This window comes from Canis lupus, chromosome 24 (genome assembly GCF_048164855.1).
Source record: "Canis lupus baileyi chromosome 24, mCanLup2.hap1, whole genome shotgun sequence".
Taxonomy (NCBI): domain Eukaryota; kingdom Metazoa; phylum Chordata; class Mammalia; order Carnivora; family Canidae; genus Canis; species Canis lupus.
This window is the reverse complement of record NC_132861.1, coordinates 12,057,630-12,082,025: the sequence shown is the minus strand read 5'-3', so window position 1 is coordinate 12,082,025 and position 24,396 is coordinate 12,057,630. Positions and strand designations below refer to the sequence as shown.

At 45.3% G+C, this 24,396-nt stretch overlaps 1 protein-coding gene and 1 long non-coding RNA gene across 12 annotated transcripts in view; one reads left to right on the top strand and one right to left on the bottom strand.

Annotated features, from left to right (window-relative positions):
- The window catches only part of MTUS2 (microtubule associated scaffold protein 2), a 588,550-nt gene that overhangs the window by 550,827 nt on the left and 13,327 nt on the right, over window positions 1-24,396 (top strand). For 9 of the 11 annotated variants that reach the window (XM_072795621.1, XM_072795619.1, XM_072795616.1 and 6 more), the window contains 3 exons: window positions 12,744-12,958; window positions 20,227-20,332; window positions 23,618-23,691. In XM_072795621.1, the coding sequence (XP_072651722.1) occupies window positions 12,744-12,958; window positions 20,227-20,332; window positions 23,618-23,691 (395 nt within the window). Of the gene's footprint in view, window positions 1-12,743; window positions 12,959-20,226; window positions 20,333-23,617; window positions 23,813-24,396 lie in introns of all 11 variants that reach the window. The other 2 variants (XR_012016248.1, XM_072795622.1) reach the window with 2 other exon arrangements.
- Window positions 18,254-24,030, bottom strand: LOC140615763 (uncharacterized). The gene is made up of 3 exons (XR_012016255.1): window positions 23,913-24,030; window positions 20,388-21,318; window positions 18,254-19,531 (listed from the first exon to the last, which is right to left on the bottom strand). It is a non-coding gene; the product is annotated as an uncharacterized lncRNA (long non-coding RNA).

Sequence of the window (24,396 nt, the reverse complement as noted above, 5' to 3'; positions counted from 1 at the left end):
ATTTGTTTAAAGTCACTTTAAGAACCACCTACATCTAGCAGATGCATCCCACTGAGGCCTGTCATGTATAGTAGGCACTGCACGGGCTGCTACCACCTGACTTGCTCCTTATTTATTGCCAGAGATAGTAACCCCTTCGTATCTCCATCATCAAGGAATCTTCTGTCTTTCTCTAACAGGAGGGACTTGCTCATGCACAAAGGTTCTCCACAATCTCTGAGCAGCAGAAGGAGGCAGGGCAAGAAGACAAAATAAAAGTACCCCCTGCCCCCTTCACATCACATTGTCCAGCAACACTGCTGTCTTGGTATTTTCTGCATTGTACTATGAAATGCCACAGGTGCAGGTGTCTCTGTTCACTTTATACCTGGCAATCCAGTAGGCTACCCTGAAAATTGTACTCTTTTATAGTATTGTTGGGTTCTATCGGGAATTGCACACCCAGCCCCTATTTCCTGCCCTGGAAAGAGGTCACTGTGATTCATCATCTGGTCTCAATGAGATTTTATTTCATTTTCTCTAACTTGCTGTTCTTTCCATCCCCATGTTCTAAAGCTCATCAGTCACTCCTCCTTTCACTTGACCAGCTCATGAAGCCAGCTCCACCCCCACCCTCCATGCTGCTCCAAGCCCCCCTCATAGCCTTCAGCCCAGGTGTAGGCATCTTGGTCTAGACTGGCTGCCTCTGTGCCACACATCCTCACTGAATGCTAACTGTGGACAAAGGATATACTTGCAGGTTTTCGGTACTGAAAATTTCAGCTTTATTAATAGTCTTGAAGCTGGTTCCTTAACCACCTAGCAGTTGTGTGCTCAGAGAGAGGAGCGCCTCTAAGGATGACATATCACCTCCCGCATGCTGTCACATACCCCGTGGACTTCAGACAGTACTTCTCATAGGAATCTCTTGGTATCTTGTTAACATACAGGTTCTGATTCAGTCAGTCTGAGCTGTCCTGGGCTTCTGCATTTCTGACAAGCCCTCAGGCGAGTGGACCACACTCTGAGCAGGAAGGCCTCAGCACACCACACTGTGAGGGCTGGCCTTGAGCCAACCAGACACCACGCTGGGGGCCACACATAAACCGTATTTAGTTCTGGCTCTGCTCTGTGATATAGAGCTATCTTCATTTTTTTTTTTTAGTTGAAGGTCACTTTTCTGGATGTTCCCTCAGTTTTGGTGACTGTATAAATTAGAACAGTCTGCATATTGGCAGGAAGCCACCACCATGGATGTAATGATTCCCTTAGATGTGGCAAGGTGGCTGTTCTATTCAAGACATGTCCCAGGGGGACACTGTTACCAGTGAAATGGGGTTTGCCCCTGCAGTGAAAACACAAACCCAGAAGCCAGGATAACCTGGAGTCTGAAGGCAGAAATGCTCCAGGTATTCTGAAAGAGGAGTGGTTTCCCATGCTGCCTTCTCCTTGGCTGATAACTCTGCAGGAAATAATCCCTCAGCCTTGTTCGAGAAAGCACTGTTTGTGGAAAGCTGCCTGGCATAGTGTAAGTGGTGTGGGATTCCACTGATAAAGGCATGGGTGTTTCCATTAAACCTAAACACACTCTTTGGCTCTTGAAAATTACCTAAAAACTTTGCTTCTTCTGAGTCGGTGCCTAAAAATTAGTGGGAAGCAAGAATTTGGGGTGGTCTGTTTTGTTTATTGGAATTGATCTGATGTATTTGGTAGTAATGAAGAGAGTCTGGGATGAGTTAATGGGGAAATGCACATCTTTTTTTAAAAAAATCCTGAAGATTTAGAACATTAATCCTATATCCCTGTGAAAAATTAAAGGCAGTATAGCCTTGGACAGAAAATAGAGATAATCATAGGTCTGGGAAAACCTCAGGTATCTCAGAATACCCAAGGCCAGACCATGCATACATTTGACAGCCTGAAGGAAGGAAGGAATATATTTAAGCTGACTACCACCAAATGCATTAAAATGTATTATCTAGTAGCTTGTTGATCTCCATACCCACCCAGGAGCATATAAGGGGGACAAGGCCACCCAAACTCCAGGACAGAAGATTGAAGTTAACAACTTGTTATAGAATAGGGTCACTCCAAGCTGTGGAGCTTCTTAAATGAGAGGGTCCTAGGAGTTCATTTTTTAAAACTCTCTGGAGGGCAAAGTTTTCCACAGTGAACAGCAGTCTAGAACTTCAGCTTATGTTCTGTTTAAGCATTTTTTAGGACATTATTAAAAGCTCCTTCTAAAAGGGATGTTTAACATGAGAAGGATGTTACATGCACAATTTATGTAACAAGTACTAATTTAAGATAAAATTAAAGGGTTATCTTTTCAATGCCATTTTTCAATGAGAAAAAAAAGGATGATTTATGGAGGCAAAAGAGGAAATGGAATTAAGAGGGTGGTTATGATCCTATGTTCTGAAAAGCAAAACAATGTTGTCTACATGAGAACTAATAACATTACTGCCCATAAGGAGGAAATGGCTTGATGGGAAAATGGTTTTGCAGAGTCAGTTCTCTCTTTCTACCAGGTTAATTTGGGCTTGCAGAGTATTAAAGGCATCTCCAGGGCACACGCTCATCTAACACACTCCACAGGGACCATCCTGAAGGCCCAGCTATGGACAGGACAGGTAATAGCTTTGTGTGGTTGCAGGGAGTATTTACTACTTTTAATTTTTTTTCCTTATTTTTATTATTACTGAAAAGAGCACTACTGAGATTCACATGGATCCAATCTCGGCTGTCCCTTTCTAGCCGTGTCAGCTTGGACACGTGACTTAACCCCTGTGAGCCTCTGCTTCCTCTTCTATAAAATCAGAGCAAAAATGCCTGTTTTGCCCAGCTTTGAGATTTGCTGGGAAGATTAAACAAAGTATTATAGTGTGTTAAAGAACTTTGTAGTGAAAACACATACAAATGCCAAGCATTGATATTACTCTTAACGTCTCATGTCATGGGGATGAGGGATTATGTATGTTTTCTCTGCAGATGAAGCTTATCTTCTTTAGGGAACCATTTTGGGGAGGAAATCACAGCCAAAAAATGATATATTCTCTCCTGTCTTCTTCAAGGGAAGACTCTTCTTGATGACCTGGGCCGCCATTACAATATCTATAGAATTATAGAAAACCAGGACAGGAAGTGCCAGTGATAACCAGTCTTGTAGTAAAACACCACAGACTGGGGCGGGGAAGGGGGGAGGTGGGAGGAGGGCAGGGGAAGGAGCTTAAACAACAGAAATTTATTTTCCCACAGTTCTAGAGACTGCAAGTCCAGAGCAGGGTGCCACAGGGTTGCTTTCTGTTGAGGCTCCACTCCTTGGCTTGCAGGTGGATGTCTTCCCCCTGTGTCCTCACATGGCCTCTGAACATGGGCATCCCTCGTATTTCTTTCTAAGGACAACAGTCCCACTGCTCCACCCTAATGGTCTTATTTGGACTTAACCACTTCTTCAATGCCCTATCTCCAAAAACAGTTACATCCTGAGATAGTAGGGGGTTAGGATTTCAACATATGATTTGGGGGTCAGGGACACAATTCACCCCAGAACCTCATTTTACAGCCCTCCTCATTTTATCGATGAGAATGTTGAGGCCCAGGGAGGTTGAGTAAGATGCTAAAACTCCCACAGCTGGTGTCAGCAGGGCCCAGAGCAGAGCCCCATCTGGAGACTAGTGCTCCTCCAACCGCGTTGCCTCACCTCGGGGGATGCTTGCCTCCCCTATCCCCTCTCCTTCCCAGGTGTCACCTGGACTTGCACTTCTCCCTGATGTCCCAGGCCCTTGCCATATTCTGATCTTCTATTGGGTAGGAACTCTGCTATTCAGGACCTGGGTACAGGAAGATTATCCAAATACAGTCCTGGGTGAAAGTGTCACCAGTAAGGAGTGGGCTTTAGTGCAGCACATCAGCACATCAGCACATCATGACATGTGTTTGGGAATCTTGAGGTCTCTTATATAGAGTCATCCAGTTTGGGTCTGTGTTGCCAAAGTGTGACCCAGGTAAGTAAAATGTTCATGAGCTTTCTTTTTTTTTTTTTTTTTCTTTTAAGATTTTATTTCTGTGTTCATGAGAGACACACAGAGAGAGGCAGAAACACAGGCAGAGGGAGAAGCAGGCTCCCTGAGGGGAGCCCGATGCAGAACTCGATCCCAGGACCCCAGGACCACAACCTGAGCCAAAGGCAGACACCCAACCACTGAGCCACCCAGGTGCCCCTCATTGCTACTCTTGTCTGCATCCTTGCCTCCTACGATCTGTTTTCCATGCAGCCACCAGAGGGATCTTATAAAAGCTTACTTAGCTCTTGTTACCCTGTGTTTGAGACTGTCTGGGCTTCCCACTGTGCCAGAGTAGAGCCCTAACTCCTCCCCAGAGACCAGAGGTTCTGCATGACCTCACCCTGCCTGTCTCTTGAACTTCGCCTCGCTCCATCCTCCCCATCATGGACACTCGAGCCCTGTAGCATCTTTCTCTTCCTTATGTACTTCGAAATGTTCTGGACTCAGGACCTTTGCACTTTCCATTCCTTCCACAGGAGACTCCCTCCCTCCAGTCTCTGCACACACACTACCTCTTTCTCATCATTCACAGCTAACTGGATGCTATCTTCCCAGATGGACCTCCCTTGTGCATCCCAGCTCAGCCTCACCTTCCCTTTCCCTGATCCTTTGCTAGCATTGCCGTTCTTTTACTTCTCTGCAGTTATTGAAAGCTTTAGCTCTCTAAAATTTTGCTATTTAAAATTTTGCTATTAAGAAGTTCTCATTTGCTTATTTCCATGACAGTGTGTCTTGTTCACACTGTGTCAAGGAGTGGGGGTGGCACATGGCAGGTGCTCAGTAAGTTCAGTTACTGTCTATTGACCATCAGCCCACGTATGGATAGGACCCTGTCCCACTGGTAGGGACATAGGTCAAGAGATGCACTGCAATTCAAAACAGTGAGTGCTCAAAGGGTCCAATGCCAGGGGCTTGCCTTACCTCGGAGATACTGCAACCCTGGCGCACAGTGGCAGCCCCTACCAGAGGGCCAGAGGGCAGGGAGAGGCATCGGCCAGGGCTCCAACACCTGCTCTCTTGGGCCTAGCCCACTCACATGGTGGCCTTGGCTCAGGTAGTTGCCCTTTCTCAGCACCCACCTGCTCCAGTCAAATGGAGGTCAGGCTCCTAACAGGCACCTGGCAGGGTCTCTGTGTTATAGTGGGTAACAGGACCCATCTAGGTGGGGCAAGATGTGCCAGGTGCTTGGCACCTGGGAGGCACTCCATAACTGCAAGCTGTGACTTTTATAGCGCAAGTGCCCACTCTGTCCCCAGGCCCTGGAGATGCTGCCCGGACCTGCAAAGATGACAGGAGACCCAGGACTCTCCCCCTGACTCCTGTCTCATTTCTGCTCAGTACCTGAACTTTTCATGTTCCATTTCCTTCCTCCTTTTATCTCTCCTTGACATTTTCATCAAATGGAAAGTCTTAAAGAGAAACTGAAGATAGGGCTGTGAAGGACAGTGTGGCCAGAACCCAGGCAGCATGTTTGCCACGACCCAGTTTGCCTCCCTAATGTTGCTGTGATCTGACAAGTGTAGACAAAGGCATTCTCCACCAGAGGGCACTTTTTCAGGCATTACAGCCCCCTCTAGTGGGCACTGGTTTGTCACTGCCATCAAAAACAAGACAAAACAAAACTTCACAGCATAAAGACGCTCATAATTTTTAACCCTATGTAATTCCACCCCTGAGGATTTATCCTAATGAAAAAGCAAAATAATATGAGTAATACGGACCAAATTTCCAGCACTGCGGGTGTATAAATTCTGGTATATCAACATGAGCATCCAAGGTAGCCATGAAAACGTTAATAAGCATCAAGACATGGAAAATTCCTAATAGAATATTAAGAATTCACACCGCTGCAACAGCTATGAAAGGGATTGTGCAATTGAGAATTTCATCTTTTTTGTGTAGTGAGCTTATGGGTAATTTTTAATATTTTTCCTTGAAGGTTATTGTCTGTTTAACTACCCACCCCCCTACCTCCCAAAGAAACAACTTAATCCTCTATGTAACTGTGGGATCTCCCTCCATCTGTATGTAAGGATGGTGGCTACGTTAGTTTCCTAGGGCTGCAGTTACCAAGCACTGAGGACGGTGGGGTGAGTGAGGGTGGGGTGGGGGGTGGCTCAAATAACAAAAATCCATTTTCTCACAGTTCTGGAGGCTGGAAGGTATTAGCAGAGTTGGTTTCTTCTGAGGCCCCTCTCCTCTGGACTTTTACACGTGGGCACCTTCTCCCTGTCACATCATCTGAAGTGCTAAAGCACTCCCTATGATGCAAAAGGCAATATAATATTATTTTGTCATGAGCTACAGAGCTAGTGCTGTAATTACCCATCTTTGCTACCTCTTTGGCAAACCAATACGAAGTTGTAATTATCCAAAAGACATTTGAGGGCAATTGTTTAAGGAAAATTGATCTTACTCACTGAATTCTCCCCCTCTCCACTGATTTGTGAACTGTGGTTAAAACGGTTCCTGTTTTACAAAGGGTGCCATGGTAGTTTTACTCTGCCAGTGTCCCAAGGATCACTACATCTTCATAAGCCATCACACTCATAAGCTGATAGATTATTATCCTTGTATTATGTATATCTGAGGATGTGCTAAATGCAGCTTTAATAATATTATATAGTATTATAGTGTATATGTACACACACACCACTGTATATGTTCTTAGATACGTACACACATACGTTCAGTTATTCAAAACTGCACAACAGATTCTGATCCTGCTTTTGCTTTTTGAATTTGTGCTTATGCATTACAAATGTTATATATTCTTGTTTGATTTTCTTTCAGTCAAAATCTTGTTATTTTTGAAATTATTTTCTCAGCTTCCTAGGTTCTAAGGATTTATTACTATGGTGTTTGCCTCTTGTTATAAAGTACCAAATGCTTTCACACGAATAGAAATAAAGAATGAATGAAAGGAAGACTGCAGATGTATAAGGCTACTGTATTAGCCTGTGTTAATCTCTGTCTGCAAAATGCCCAAATAGATACATTTTTGAAGATTTACCAGGAGAAAGAGGATATTTACTTCTTACCAACTCTGTTATTGGAGTTGCGCTCTTTGGGGCCCCAGCTTCTCTTCCTATCTAATATCTTCTGCAGGCACAGGGCTTACGGTGTACAGGCATGCAAAGAATGTAAGTGTCACCTTGCTTGTACCTAATAGCAACTGGACATTTGGGGATTGGAGCTGTATGTGAAAAACAATTATTACTGTGCCACTTTATAGACAGCAAAACTGAGTCCTTCACAGCTCATGATTTATTTAAGATAATGGTGCAGTTTAGGGACAGCTCTGGGATGAAACCAATTGTGTCTGAGCCCCCCAGATAGATCACCAGGCCCACGAATCATCCTGCCACTAAAATAAAGTGAAAAGATAGCCTTGTTAATTCTGACGGGGATACCATAATCTTTTCAAACCCTCCTCCAATTATCCTCCTTAATTATAATAGTAATTGTTTAATGTACTTTTAAACTTTTAAAATATGCAAACAATTAATAGGTTTTTTAAATTAAATGCATACTGTTACAGGTATTCATTGGGCAGTGAGTCCTGTAATTAAGCACACAACCTCCTGAGGGGCAAGAAGTGGAAATACAGATACATTTTCATGACAAGCAGGATTACACCATCACACTGTGTCTGCATCGAGCCTTTTTTTGTTTACTGATATGTTACAGGTATCATTCCACGATGGCACGAAAAGGTTTTCCTTATTTTTTACTGGTTACCTATACTGCAATGTATATAGGACTTGTCCTGTAAGTATATTGGATTTATCATTTATTTAGCTAGCCGACACTACTTTTTCAAGGTAAATCATGCTGTAGTAGTCGCCCGAGATCCACTTTGTGTGCTTGTGAAATTGTTGGCTCAAAGACATGCATCATGTCATTTTTTTGTCCATTGTAACTGAGTTGTTTCCATTCGTTTCTTTACCTTTTTACCTGTTTCATTCCATCTACATGCTCTGTAGAGTCAACTTACTTCCTTGATTTTCTGGAACTAACGACACTGATAAGACTATATAATAAATAAAAATCTCCCCATACAAAATAGCATGTATCAAAACTTAAATACATGATTAGCATGCTTTATTATTTTCATTTGAGCTTTTTATACTCCATCTACCTCTAGGCAAGAGGAAGTAAGAATGGTTACACCCTGTCATATTTCACGTATATCCGTGTGTGTGTGTGCGTGTAAGACAGCGTAGTGTGGGCTTTGCATTTCTGTTTTATTTTACTAGCATATATCCTCATCATTGTTATACAGAGTTTTCAAATCAGAGTATGACCTTTCCTTCTAAAAAAAAAACACCTACATTTATCCTCTGAGGCCTTTTTCCTGTAATGTTTTTTTTTTAAGTTTCCTTTTTTTGTCAAAATTTTATTGAGATAGAATTCACATACCTTACAGTTCATCATTTAAAATTTCAATTCAGTGGTTTTTAATATATCCAGAGCTGTGCAACTGTCACCACAATCAATTTAGAACATTTTCCTCACCCCCCCTAAAAAAAACCCATGCTCTTTTGCTGTTGCCCTAAATGCTCCCATCCTTCTCATGTCAGTGTTGAAAGATATTCTTGCCTTCCAAAGCAGCTTATCTATCATAGTCCAGTGAATGGTCCATCGGATGCCACTTTCCTCATACCTTTCCTGTGTAATCAGACTATTTGATCTTTATCAGCCTTATAGATGAAAATCTGTTTCTTACTTCGGTGTGCATGTTACTTAATCATGAATGGTGCTGACCATCACGATTTTTTGGCCCTTTGTGTCGCCTGCCTGTGCACTGCTTTATAGACCCACTTTAAAGAAAAGTAAATATATTGTCACTGCTTTGACCCCATCCACTGGGGCAAAGACCACTATCAAGTTAGCCTGCCCAAATTTCAGAAACAAAAACATCCTCCGAAGAGGCCTCAAGCACCCAGTAACCCAGCTGGGGCTCATTACCTGCATATCCCCATCAGCTAGTTGTGCCCAAGTTGTTTCTGTAGGATGACTCCTGTCCTTCTCCCTGTGGGTAAAATCATTGCTCTTCTATTTTGCCTCAATTTTTTAAAAAGATTCATTCATGTATTTATTTTAGAGAGAGAGTGCACAAGGCGAAGGAAGGGCAGAGGGAGAGAAACTCAAGCAGACCCTGGGCTGAGCACAGAGCATGATGAGCATGATGAGCATGATGTGGGGCTCAATCTCACAACTCTGAGATCATGACCTTGGCTAAATCAAGAGCCGGTTGCTGAACCAACTGAGCCACCCAGGCCCCCTCTGTTTGCCCCGCTTTGTCTCAATCCTTCAACCACTATTTTTTAAATGGACATTCCATGGTCTCTGTTCTGTGCTATTAAAATCCAGTCACACCAGGGGGCAAATGGGTGGCTCAGCCACTTCTACCTTTGGCTCAGGTCATGATCCCTGGGTGCTGGGATCGAGCCCCTGCATCAGGCTTCCTGCTGAGTGAGGAGTCTGCTTCTCCTTCTCCCTCTGCCCCTCCCCTCCACTTGTGCTCTTTCTTTCTCAAATAAATAAATAAAATCTTTTAAAAATTAAATGTAATCCAGTCACCCCAGGATAAACCTGTCTTTATAAATACACCTCTTACCTGGCTTATGGATCCTAATAGCTTTCCTCACCAGCTAAATCCCCTGGTAAAACCCCTAATAACTTTCCCTGGCTGCAGAGTCTTTGGGAAAAGCCAGAGCTATGCTAAAGCCAGTGAGCCAGAACTTCTGGGAGCAAGCGTTTCCCCACTGCTGCTACCAGGCCTAAGCCCCTTTGGCCATTAGGTACCATCAGGTCTTTTTTATAGGAACTCTGGCCTCCAGTGACCAGAGGTAAGAGAGGACTCAATCTTTTCCACTACAACCTCACTACCAGGCACCAGAAAGCTTCAGACTGAGTGCTAGCAAGCAAGCAAAAGCCATCTTCCTACCTGTGGTGGTCAGCCCAGTCCACCCCCAGCAATCTGTCCCTTAGGTAAACCTCACCTGAAAGATTTACTCACAGCAGATGTGACAATATTTAAGGGTATACCTGGCACATCGGACACCCTAGATGGACCATTTGTAGTACTGCCTCCTCTGTACCAAGAAATCACTTCCCATATAACCTTGAGATAATCAGTAATAAGCATTATTTTCCTGACTCACTACATAAACAATTTAAAAAGAAATTTCATTTTTATTCATTAATATTCAAATGAGAGTGCAGTGCCGCTTCTGTGATATTTCTGCAAACACGCGTGACCTGAATCTAGTAACGAGAAATCACCAGACAAACCAGATTTAGAGACATTGTACAAAATAACTGGCCCTTCATCTTTAAAAGTGTCAATGTCCAAAAGTCAAGAATAGACCATGGACTGTCCCAGGCTGAGGGAGAGTAAGGAGACTATAGAGCTAAATGCAACTCGTGATTCAGAACGGGGCCCTTCTTCTAGAAAGGATATTACTGGAACAGTTGGTGAGATTTAAATGGGTCTGAGCATTGGGTGGCACTATTGGATCAGTGTTGATGTCCTGATTTTAATATTGTGGTTATGTAGGAGAATGTCCTTGTTTGTAGGAAATATACACTAAGGAATTCAGGGTTAGTGGGACAACAGGTCAACGTCTTATTCTCAAATGGTTCAGGAGGAAAATGTCATTCGTACAGTAATTTGTACTGTGCTTCCAAGTTTTACCTGTGATTTTTTTTTTAAAATACAAAAATTATGTGTTAAAACCTCAACAGTAATTGTAGCAATTGCCTAGAACTTAGGCCAACAAAAGACTTTTTGGAGGAGGATTATTTTTCACTAACATTTTTCAGAGTTGCTAGTACAAGGTAACAGTAAAAAGCAGAAGGCTTTAGAAGTTTGTTGCTTTTAAAAACAATAATAATAAATTCTCTAAGACGGTACATCCTCTTATTGCCCGCACCTGGAGAGGACAGCGCCCACCGTCCCACCAGGTGCACACCCTGATTACCTGGGCAGATCCTGCAAACAGCTTCCCCAGATTGGGCATCAGAATCCTCCATCAGATAGTGGGGACACGGGAAAGTTAAAGCCCTGGAACAGGAAGGCCACTGGGGTCGCTATGAGGCTGCTGGGCTGGCCGGATTCTTACACACTCCTCACGCCTGTGTGGTATCCAGCCAGTCCACCACTCATTTTACCAGGGGAAAGATGTTCTTAAACATTCTGATGCTAATTACAGAACTTTTTTTTACAGCTGAATGTGACAAAGAAGCCCCCAAATTAGCTGCCTGTTTCAGGTGGGACTTCTGGTTACAGGGTGTTTCAGATGCCATCTAACTTACCTTGGGTGTGTATTTCTGATCATGGCCAACCCTCTGCTAAGGTGTGGATCTCACTTAATCAGCACTTGTACCTGCTCACTCAAGTATAAAGCACATGACAACGTGTCCCCGGCTTGTAGCGCAGAGCGGAGGGCGCAGTGGCACCCAGTCTTTGTGGAATGGACAAGGTGTGTGGGTGCCCCTTTCTGCATGTGTGCTGGGTATACGCAATCCCCTTGACCTAGACATAGTCCGTTGTCAAGGTGTTCTTCTCCTTCTTATGGCAGTTTGCCGTGGAGGCAGCGATCTTTAAAATGGAAGCATCACTCCCACCTGCAGCCCAAGGGAGGCATAAATGCTAAGTGGAGCAGCAGCGGGGGCAGCAGGCTGTGCCATGGCCTCCATCCCCTGCCGGGGCCACAGGAAACACACCAGTGCTGTGAAGGTGGCACACCTGTGGCAAAGGGGGATTGAGTGGTCAGCCCTTCTGGTGGACAAGAATGGTTGTTAGTGAAGTTCCATCACCCCTGCACTTTCTCTGAGATAGTTCATCCGGCATTTCAGCCCCGAGGGAACAACCTTCAGTGTCCTTGCCCTCCCTCCCCCACGCCCATCCCCACCCCTTCCCATCCTGTCTCCAGCCTCCAGGTACGCCCAGGTCCCAAACCTTGACGGGCATAGGAGTCACTGTGGAACTTTCTTCTTCTTCTTCTTCTTCTTCTTCTTCTTCTTCTTCTTCTTCTTCTTCTTCTTCTTCTTCTTCTTTTTTAAGATTTCATTTATTTTAGAGAGAGAGCACATAGGAGCAGAGGGAGCATTAGGGAGCGGGGAAGGGAGAAGCTGACTCCCTGCTGATCCCAGGATGCTGGGACCATGACCTGAGCCAAAGGCAGGCACTTAACTGACTGAGCCATCCGGGTGCCCATCACTGTGGACTTGTGAAAAGTACATCCTGAGTTCCTGCCCCAGGGCCTCTAACCCATTCAAGGTGTCCCTAAGATCATGCATGTTTAACAAATGCGCAATATTTTGATGGCTGTGGCCTGTGGACTCTGAGAAACCCTGTCCTGGTATGGGAACACAGGGCTTGCGGTCGGAAAGCCCATATTTGCCTTCATAGCTTTCTCCATGCACCGAAGGACCTTGGGCAAGTCACGGGCGCTCCCTGGGGCTCAGGTTCGACCTCGACACCCAGGGTCTGTTGTAAGGATCAAATGCTGTAGAAAGCAAAGTGCTTTGCAAACTGCGAAGCTCCGCAGAAGTAAGAATAAGAGAATCTTGCCCTGGTTATCACATTAACCTCGGTGAACTACCGGTGGGAATTAAAGACACTCGGGTTCAAAGCTTTCAGTGCCTCAACTTTTACAGAGATGTTATTCTCCCCCTCCCCTCCAGCCTTCAATACGGCCAAGTGTGAGAAACTACAAAAGGAGAAGGAGGACGTGGAGAGGCGGTTTGAGGAGGAGGTGCGGAAGCTGGCCTGGCAGCAGCAGGTGGAGCTCCAGGACCTGGAGGAGAGGCTGCAGCTGCAGTTTGAGGCCGAGATAGTGCGCCTGCAGGAGGAGCATCACGCCCAGCTGCTGCGGATCAGGTGTCAGCACCAGGAGCAGGTCAGTCTCCGGCTCTGGGCTCTGTGTCTGCTGTTGGGACACACAGGTGCAAGGTGGAGGGGAGCCGGCGCTGCTTTAGCAAGAAGCCCCGCTGCGTAGGTGAGCTTCTGTAAAGTTCACTCTCCGACCTCATTTCTTCCTGCTGTCCCCTCTCTTCGTCCCCCCCACCCCCCAGCCACCCTGGCCTCCCTCTCACTTCTTCCCAGGCACGCTGCCACCTGGGGACTTTTGCATTTGCTGTGCCTCTGCCTGGAATGCTCTCCCTCTAGACATCCCATGGCTCCTTCTTTCCCTCTAATCCAGACTTTTCTCCAAAGTCACTTTCTCAGTGAAGCCTTTCTTTATCTAAAATTACACGCCCCCCACCACATACACTCATCCTGTCCCCTCCCTGCTCTAGTCACTTATCACTGTTGAACAAACTACAAATTCTACTCGGGTCCCCTGTTGATCATCTGCAAACCCCACAAGGGCAGTGATGCTAATAAGCAAACGCTCCTAGCACTTGTGATGCACCGGGGACTGCTCTTAACTCTCTACATATACTAACTCGTCTAATCTTCTCAACAGCCCTACGAGGTGAGTATCGTTATTGCCCCCATCTTACGGGTAAGAAAACCAAGACCCAGAGGTTAAATAACCTGCCAGGACTCACAGAGCTGGGCATGGAAAAACCAGGGTGGAACCCGGTCTGGCTCGAGTCTGTGCTGCCCGGCACGAAGTTAGAACGGTCTGCCAGGTCTGAGTGTCTGGTTCCTGACCGTGCCTGCTCTCGGCATGCATCTGCTGAAGGAGGAAGCAATTTCACTGGTTCACCTCCGCCCAGCAGCCTTAGTAGAGGGCAGTGCACCCTGGCATGACTGGAGACGTTCCCCGGCCCTGCTGCCCCCAAGCCGGCTGCCCCTCCTGTCCTGTGCACGGAGACAGCCGGCCAGCTGCGCTGCCGCTGCTGTGAGAGCTAGCTTTGCTCCTGTCTCTGCTCCTCTTTGGAAGCCCCTAAGGCTCTGATGCCCTAATGCCCACCTTCTAACAGGTATGTTATTTCACGTTCTCCACTTGTGACAGCCCTAAAATAAACTGGCATTTGGGAAGAGCGCTCTTAAACTCTCAGGCGCGGGCCCAGTGGCCCTTCATTATCATGAGTTTTTGAGCTACTCTCCTCAGACTGCTTCCAGAGAAATGTCCTGGATGGCAGTCCCCAGAGGTTTGGGAACACAGGAGGCACAAGAGTCATTTCAGAGCAATAATAAGTACTATTGTTGTCGTTTACAATCTCCCATTTGACAGCACTTTATTCAGTTTCTTGGGGCAGCGTTCTCCTTTTCTAGAGGCCTACAGAAACCAGACACACCTGCCTGCTTGAGGTACTTTAGACCTCGAGACCAGGAAACAGAATAGCTGGCAGCTAGAGTTACCTGCTGCTACTAAGATTAGAAACTGAGCCCCAGCATCTCGCCTCCTAAGCTTGCAGAGCAGAGCTCCCACGAGTAGGCACTTGCGCTTGCTGCAAGGGCGTGCAGGGACTAGTTTGTTCTGTGCCTTTGTATCCCTGGGCCGTTCATTCCCAGTCTTTCACAGAATGTGTTTCCCCCCCCATATTCACTAACAGATTTCTGGTCTGAAGTTCTGAGTTGATTGAGATGCCAAGAAGCAGGGAGTTGGTCACCAGCAGGAGAAGGTACTTTAAGGGAGCCCTCTGAGCAAAGGCTCATGTCAGGGTTCAGTGTATGGAAACCTGAGAGCTGAAGCCACAGCAGAGTGGAGCCCATCTACTAGTGGAGCACAACCTGGGGTCTCACTGAGCTTTGCTGGTGCAGGCACATGTGCTGAGAGATGTGCTCTCACCTGGACTCTGAGCAGGGACACAGCCTTGTAGAAATTTTATACTGGGAGGGATTGGAAAGAAAGAAGGCCCTGACCTTTCCACTTGAGACTAAGTTAAATAAACCACTCATGTATATTTAAGAAGTGCTCTGTCTTAGGAAGGCTCTGAATTCTGTTCTTCTCAATCCTTCATAATAGCTAGTGATTCATTTATTCATTCATCTATGTGAAGAATATTTAACAAATGCCACTGCACACAAGGCATTATGGCAGGCTTCTGGGAGAGATACCAATATATATAATGTGTGGACTTGCTTGTGTCCTTGCCTCGGGTTAGAGATCAGGGTAAATTCTGAGACAAGTACCCAAGAAACTGTAATACTGGGTGAGAAGTATAGAGAACATGTTTAGGAATTTAGATTACTTCCAGCTATAAGGAAAAGGGAAAGCTTTATGATGAAAATAGCTTCTGAAGACTTTTTGTGTGGGTAAGCCTTACCTATGGAAACCCATTGGTTTGGGGAGGTGGTGATTCAAATCTATGAATTGTTTGGGTCCCCAATTCTGCTGCTATCCTGACCCTCCTCTTCTCCAGCAGAGAGCATGCAGGCAGAGGGGAAGAAGATGAAATGCACATCAGTCCAGTATTCCAATTTCCAGACAGAATAAATGCCCATTGGTTTAGTGCAGGAGACGACTCAAATGCATGACCGCCAGGGAGATTTGGATGGTCTGTGGTGTCTGTTACTCATGCGGGGTAATCTCCACACTCAGTGGGTCTTTATTACCAGGGACAATTGCACTTGGCAATGCTAACTCCACAGATAGCAGCATTTCTGTGCTCCTGGAGCCTTAAAAATCAAGTTAACCAGTCTGGCTTATCTTCATGCCCCATGGCTGGCAATGGAGAGGTGGCAACAGTTTTGATGTGCAAGATTTGGGGGGCAGGAAGGGGTACTTTACTCAACTTGGGAACTCCTTGCTAAGGCAGGCTGACCTGTGAGTTCACTGCAGGATCTCCCGGAGGACAAATCTAGCCATACGCTCATGTGGAGGGGAAAACACCTCTCTCTGCCTACACATGGGAATCACTTGGGAGAACTTCTGACAAAGCACCCCTCCTAGTCTTTACCCCCACATGAATTAAATCAGAGTTGCTGATTGGGGGCCTGGCACCAGTGGTCTGTACTGGTTCCCCAGGACCCGGTACTGCAGGTGTCATGGATGGCCAGGGCCCTGTCCTGCAGTCTGTGGTTAGGGGCATGAGCCAGGGGGCATGGTCTTGCCCCTTGGCTTTCTCTCAGTGACCTCTAAGATACGGTAGGACTTTTATTTGAGAAATATGACTAAAAAGGTGTTTCGTTAAAATCAGCTCTCATTCTATGGCTAGCTGCACATTCCCAGAAGCCAGATTCCCAGAGATTCCCTTTCTTGAAGCACACAAGACAGATTTGCACTGTAAACACACATGCTTTTCCCTGTTAGCCCCAAGCCTGGTCCCTTCTCTGTCCAGCTTGCAGCCCTCCCTTCTGGGCTGCCTTGGCTGTTCCCCAAGGAAAGCTAGCCACACAGCCTCATATTCAATGGTCAGACTCCTGACCTTTGACCCAGGTGCTCCAAGATGCTTTGGCAGTTGGTCTTACTCCCTGACCTGGCCCTGAAGTCACTGGTTCCTAGATGCTTTGTGGATTCCGCTCAATAAAGTCTGAATGGAGCCCTTCTCGAGGAGCAGCCGTGTTGGTCCTTTGGAATTTCCACCAGCTTTGTCTCATATCCAGGACATACTTTCTACCCTTTCCTGAAGACATCATCCTTTTAGACCAGCTGGTAGTCTCAAAATCCCCACGCTTAATCAGAATGTACAGAGGCCACTTTGTCCATCATCTTGCATTAGGCCTCTTTGGTCCCACGTGGCAGGCATTCAGCCGCCAGCAGCAGAAACTCCACTCTCGCTAATCAAATAGAATGAGGTCCCCAGGAGCCCGCAGTCTTCCAGCACCAGAGCCCCCACACGCTGGGGGGAGGCGGTACAGGGAAGATGGGGCTTTCTGTGAACAGCTGCCACGTGCTGGGCTGTGGAGGGGACAGAGGCACACCCCGGGGACTCGATGAAGTTGGACTGGGGACTCTGGCACTGCTCACTGCCTGCTCGGAATCATCGCCCAGGGTATTGTACCAGGGAGGGAAGGGAAGGGGGGGGGGGGTCTCCTCCTTATCTAGAAAGGAACATTAAGAGAGCCCTGGAGAGAGTAAACATGGGCGGGCTCCCTCTGTCTTATCAGATCTGAATACAGTGTCTGGAGTGGTGGTAAATGGGAGTTTAATTTGGTTTGGGTTTAATGAGTGAAACGAGACAATACAAAGCTCAGGCTTTTTCGTTCTAAAGGTCAGCTTTCTCTAAGTGAATTGCCAAAGCCTCAGACAACTGCATTTTGCAAATGGCTAAATGAGGGAGGCCCCACTACTGTATTTCTTACCCATCGGAGAGTGGTTTTTCCAAGGCTTTGCTCTGCTGTAATTCAGCACAGCTGTACAGCAAGCAGCCATGGGAGTGGAGCCTGCCACAGGGAATAGCTGCCTCTGCTTGACCAGGACTAGTCCATGAGTTGATAGACTCCTCTGTGGCACAGCCCACAGCTCCCTCTGCCTGGAGGAGGGACAAGAGTGGGCCAACAGTGATTTAAGGGGGCTCTACCCAGGCTTCTCAAAGGAAAAGAAGGATGCTTCACCCAGCATAAGTCTGCTGTGGCCTAATATAGTTTAGTGCCTTTTGCCTCTGTTTGCGTGATCTGTGCATAAAATGACCTTGTGTTTTTCCTAGCTCAACTTATCTGAATCCCCTCACATGCCTTCTGAAGGTGGAGAGCCCTTACTGGCTGCTTCGGAGTGTGAGCCCATGCTCCAGAAGGAAGCCAGGAGCCATGGAAAGTGTTGCGGGGATTAATACCATGACAAGAAAGAGGATGCCAAGAGTGGACAGACCCAACAATGTATTCTTTAAAAACCACAAAGGTGTATAGAAATTACTGAAATTACTGAAGAGTAAGGATTATTGTACCCAAATTTGGATTCATTGGCTCTTATTGCTTGTCTTCAAAACATACTGGGCATTCCACTCTTGGCATATGGCCTTTCAGAGTGAGGGACTTAGTATTTCATTCATAAAAGCACCTCTGAGAGACTGTAACAGATAAATCGTGCCTGTACATCGCCCTTAACATATTGGAGGCAGCATTTTATCACTACCAAGTCAAAAACCCACCTTCCATCAAACCAGAAGGGCATATATTTAGCCACAAACATAATGTAGCATTGCCAACCACCTCCAGGAACATGCAGGACTCTTCTGGAACCTAGCCCTTCCATTCATCTCTCTTTCCTGAAACCACTCATGGCAATTTATGTCAGAACCCAATAAATTAGAATCATACCGAGGACTGATGAAAGATTTTTCTTTATTAAACTGAACTGGGTAACATAACTCCAAATAATGTGTGGGCACTTGTTTCTACACCGTGCTGTGGGCTCAAATGACATCAGTAATAAAGCAGAAAGAAAATATATTTCCATTTTTTTAAAGTCAGTGATTTATTTTTCCAAGAGACTAACAGGCTCTGGACGAAGATGCCATAAAAACCTCATATGAACAGGAATTGGACAATTAAATACTGTGGTAATCAGCCTTTCTGCTGAGTGCATTCATAGCTCTGAGCCTTAAATAAAATACTGTTTAATCAAGAATGCCCAGTAAATAAAAGTGAATCATTGCATACCATGTCCATTTGCATATTATCATGCAGCTTTCCTACCACTGTGGAGCTCATTGTTGGTTTTGCCAGTGATATTTCTTTTTTTAGTGTATGAAGTTCTCATTTTCCATAAGACAGACAGATTCTCCTATGCAATTATAGTATCCAGGATGGGAATCCATCCCATTTTAAAATAAAAATACTCTGATGCATCCACTTTACAAGTGGGCTTCCTCTCTTGTGGAGAACCATTCCTCCCCTCGAATCAAAAGTCAGCCTGTGAATTATCCTCAGAAAAGGGAGGGACTCTAGTAAGAGACAGCTGAATATTACCTGCTAGAAGCAAAATGTTTTTACCTGGTCCATCAAAGAGCTCCAGGACCCGGGCCAATTTCCTGGTTCAGTGTTTTTCAAATGCCAGATTTTGACACACTAGTAGGTTATGAAATAAATTTAGTGGTTTGTAACTGGCATTTTGAAAAACAAAGTAAGATGAAATTTTAAAACCAGATTATTGCAAGGAGGAAGGGAAAGTGTAGCTTTGTGGAACTGGGTTCTGTGTGTGCACATGCGCCCACACACAACACAAGGTACCGTGGCATTTTTTAACAATGGTTCATTGACAAAGAATTTGGAAAAACACTGTTCTTGTTGGTTATGATGGGGAGAGGTGGGTTTTTGAAATTACTCCCAAATACATTTGAAGGTGAAGCAGCAGCCACAACAATAACAAAAACGGGAAACATATTGGGGGGTGGGGCAGTTTGCAGAGACCAGGAAGGGTGACAAAATCCTGGACTAGCTGTACTACCTGTGATTACATTCTGAAAATGTGCCTTCAGCCAGAGAAACACAAGTAGCTCTATGTTGCCTGGGCAGGAAGTCCAAATTGCAACCTGGAGGTCAAGGTTATGCTGAAGCAGGTGGTCCGAGCACACACATTTCTGCTGACCTGCCCTGGCGCTGGTGAGAGCATCCTGAGGCATCGGTTGCCATCTCACTGCAACAGACAACAATGGTGTGTTTGAGAGAGTTCCACCTGTAGGGTTAGACCTAGGCCGACCGCCAGCTTTGCCATTTACAAGCCCTTGCCAAACATTCCAAACTTCTTTGATCCTCAGTCTCCTTGTCTGTAAAATGGGCATAAAGTACTTTGTGATGTTCCTGTGAGAGTTAAGTACAGGAACCAATAGCAGGTGGCTTAATAAAGGTGAGTTCCTTCCATTTATCTTGTGTACTGATACTCCCACCTGCTACTGGGGAACAGAGAACGGACAGTACAGTAGAGGGCCGTCTTCTTTTCCTTATCCACCATTGTCTCAGTGATTGGTGCAGGGGAAAGAATGGAAGTGGGAAGGGGACCTTGCCAGAAGCCAGGCCCTGGGCAGTGAAGAGGTGGCTCAGGCAGCTGACCCCCGTGGGGAACCGCCATTCTCCTACTGACAGTGGGGCTGAGGCAGTGACTTCCCTGTGACCTCCCCCCACTCGGGGGCTGCCAATCACCACCAAATCCTGGCTTTCCTGCCTTGGTGCAAGGCCGAGATGGCTGTCATCTCAGCAGAATGACTTGTCCTTGACATTTGGGCCACAGACCTTTCTACTGGTTGAATTCCACCCATGCTCTACAAGCAACGAAGACACTACTGCAACCCATTCCCCCGCTCTGTGTGTAACCATAGCTGTGGCCTCCTTCAGGTAGAAGATCTCACAGCCAGCCATGAGGCTACTCTCCTAGAGATGGAAAATAACCACACGGTAGCCATCGCAATCCTGCAGGATGACCACCACCACAAAGTCCAAGGTAGCTACCAGCCTCAATGTGTATGGCCATGCGGGGTGGGCTGTGTGAGCCAAACCTTTGCGGCCGTCCTTCCTCTCTTGCCCCTTTTCCTGTTTTCCCTTCCTCTCCTTCCTGGTGTGTCTTTTTTGTTGCTTCCTATGGAAAGATCTAAAAATCCAGGATCCATCCAGGTAACTGCTCCTTCCCTCGGAAGCATTTACCCTCACACTTGCCCAGAGATGAGAATGCCGGGGAGCTGTGCCAGGGGATTGGGGCCAGATCCCACGTGGCATTCCCATGTAGCTGCTCTGGGGTTCCTTCTGTGCATCACAATTGTTCAGAGTTCCTGAGGTCATTCCGATGGGTCTCAAAGCTGGAGAACCATTACTCCAAAGTAGGCCTGGAAATCCTGGATTTTACCTTGTCTTCTAGCATTTTAAAATAAATGGTGACCCCCATGTAGATGTACTTTCCCCACATCTGTGGTGTGCTCAGGGCCACAGCAGCGTCCAGTTGGACCTGGGTCTCCACACCTCATACTCAGCACATTCCCCGTGGGCTAAGCGGAGCTCCAAATCTTTCTTTTTACATATTTTTGTAACTTTAGATTATCTTTCAATACATAGAGTTGTTTGTGGGTCATAATAAAAGTAACAACAGTTACTATTACTAAGATTTTTACCTTGTGAAAAAAGCTTTTTTACACTTTTGACATGCAAATGCATTACATTGGTATATATATTTTAGTTTTCAATTTCCCCACCTCACTTTTTTCCCTAGTTAACTGGTTGTTAAAGTGTATTTAAAGCAATTAAATTTAATAGATTAATAAATTTTAATAATTTGAAAGATACCATCAGAAGTTTTTTTAAAAAGATGTATTTATTTTAGAGAGAGCATGAGTGGGAGGCAGAGGGGGAGGGAGAGAGAATCTCAAGCAGACGCCATGCGGAGCACAAGACATGACATGGGGATCTATCTCATGGCACTGGGATCTATGACCCGAGCTGAAATCAAGAGTCAGATGCTTAACCGACTATGCCACCCAGGTTCCCCAACTTCAGAGGTTTTTTAAGTTATTTCTAAAATTTTCTTTGTAAACAATATAGTCCACTGTGTGACAATCAATACTCATGTTTTGCTTTCCTCAAGCACCAGCGCCATCACCTCTGGAACCCATTAGTACATGAAAAGTCCAAGCTGGAGACAAGGGACAGTACTTCCCTGAGAACTACTTAAATGTATTACCTGTGTCCTAAGACCATGTCTCCCACTTAGAGTACCAATTCCTACCCTTGGCTGCATACTGGAACCACCTGGGGACTTTTAAAAAATATTTATGTGTAGATCCTATTGCAAAGATCCTACTTTAATTGCTTTGGGGTGCAGCCTAGGCATCAGAATTTTTTAAAGCTCCCCAGGTGATTTTAACATGCAGCAAAATTTGAGAACCATTGTTTGTGAGCACAGTATTAAACATGGGACAAGGTGTTATGACCTTAAAATAATGAAAATCATTATGAGTATATGGATACTAGCAATGATTTATACCATCTCCAGAATAGATTCTAACTTTTCTTTTTCTCTTGGGTTTTTGTGGCCCTCTGAAAATGTCCTAAGTCCATCACTGCACTGTAGGAAAATGGTCTCTAGAAAGGGAATTTGAAAAAATAAAAAAAATATTAAAAAAAAAGAAAGGGAATTTGAATGGAAATAGTGCAATGAGCCATAGTGTTGCCTTTTGTTTCTATATTTTCGTAAAAATAGACCTGGTAGATTTTTCTGATGAATGAAATCTCACTTAGACACCACATCCAAGGCACTTGAATTATATATAAATGTCAAGACAATGTAGGTGTATTTAATGATAGGTAAAAAATTTATTACCATGGTCAGGGCGATGCTTTCAATGACTATTAAAACTAATCATGTACACAGAGCCAGGTAGACCAGAAGCCTGCATGGCTTTATATCATTGAAATCTGCACAAATTTTCCCCCCAAATGTAAATTTCAGCTACAAACAACTGGATTTCTTAGAGACTTCCACCATCATTACTTAAAAGATTTGGGTCAATGGAAACCACAAAGTCTTTCCTAATTGCAGCTCATGCCAGCCAGGATAATTGCTGGCCTCCAGTGCTCTCCTGTTCTAAGCATGTGACCCCGGCTGATTAATGGGACCTTTCCTCCCTGCGGTTATAACATGAAAACAAATTGCTTGTGTAGCCAGAATGAGATGTGCTTCACCCAGCTAATAAGACTCTTTCCATCTGGAGGAATATAGAATCCATTCACTAATAACTCTTACATGACATCTCTTTCTGCCTAACTTGCAAATTATTACTGGAATGACACTTTTCACAGAATAGAATTGTTCCAAACTCTCCAAGAGGAACCAGTCCAATTAGTCCTTCCTTCTGTCTGAATGTCTTAATATTGAATCTTTGCTCAAGCAAATCTTTGACATCTGTGGTTTCCAGAGTGTGGCCAAGAGGCTACCAAGGTGTTCTTGCAGACACAACCCTGGCCCCTTTCATACATCCATTCCCCAGCAAGCCCAGGCTGGCATGATGGCGCTCACAGCAACACTCTCCTTGGAAGGCCACCTTCTTCAGCATCCAGATTGCTGCTTCGTGGTGGAAAGGAGAATGATTTAACACTGCTTATCCAGCTGCTCTACCATGAGAAAAACTTGGAGAATAATGGGTACTGTGGAGAATCCAACTAGGGCAGAGTGATGGTAGAGCAGGTTGTAAGAATGAGATTGTGTATATGTGCATGTGTGCGTGACGTGCTCCCGAGTACAATTGTGGTTTATTTTTATATTTATTTATTTATTTATTTATTTATTTATTTATTTATTTATTTTATTTATTTTTTTTTTTGAGAAAGAGAGGGAGTGGGGAATGAGGCAGGAGAGAGAGAATCTTAAGCAGGCTCCATGCTCAGCACAGAGCCCAACACAGAGCTCGATCTCACCTGACATCATGACCCTAGCAGAAATCAAGAGGGACACTCAACCAATTGAGCCAGCCAGGCGCCCCTACATGATTGTAGTTCTGTTTGCTTCCGTCCCTCATTCTTCCCCTCTTTCCCTCTTCTTCCTTCTTTGTCCTATTCCCTTTCTCTTTCTTTCACTGTCTTCTAAAGAGCACTACATATAATTTCAAAGTATGGAGAAGTCTCTGTAGGCTTTAGTCTTCTATCTACCAGTGTCCCTTATTTACCTACATCCTAAATCTGACAAAGTCTTGTTTGATCCTTTTCAAAAGACCAACTTAACTATTTGATCTCTTATCTCCAGAATTGATGTCTACCCATGAACTTGAAAAGAAAGAATTGGAAGAAAATTTTGAAAAGCTGCGGCTGTCATTACAGGTTAATATGCATTCTCTTAACTCTGGTATCAAGATAATGGCAGCATCATTATGCCTGTCTGCAGACTTTCATCCAGCACCTACTGTGTACTGGATCCTGTACTAAGCATTGGAAAATAGAGGTAAATGAGACATACTCCTTGCCCTTTGGGTAGTTACTGTCCGCTCAGACAGCTGTGACCTAAACAGTGACAGACAACACAAAAGGTAACACATACTTACACCCAATGAATAACACCATCAGTGAGCACCACAGGAGTTCTGAGACACTGCTCCCTACTTGCCATGGTCAGAGGAGTTGTGTCTGAAGAAAAGGGAGGACTTGGGGAGGAGAACAATCTAGGCAGGGGGAATGGGGTAACGGGGTTGTAAAGGACAAATGTCATAGGATATGTTCTGGGAATTATAAAAGGGGCTTTAATCACCTGGAGGTAGGTAAGATGAAAAGAACCTTCTTCGTCTTCCACTGCTAACCTGCGGAAAACATGGGTCTCAGAGTCTGGGGGCTGCCTGGCTTCCTTCTGACCTCCATGGGGAGAATGAAAGGTCTCCCAGATCACCCGCGTCTCCCTCCCGCCTTCTAGAGACCCAGGCCACCCCCAGCCCTAGGTTGGAGCTGCCTGGGAAGCAAGGGTGAGGTCGGTGGCCCTGCTTCCATTCCCAACTATGGCTGCCTCTGTTATAACAAGATTATTTGTTAAATATT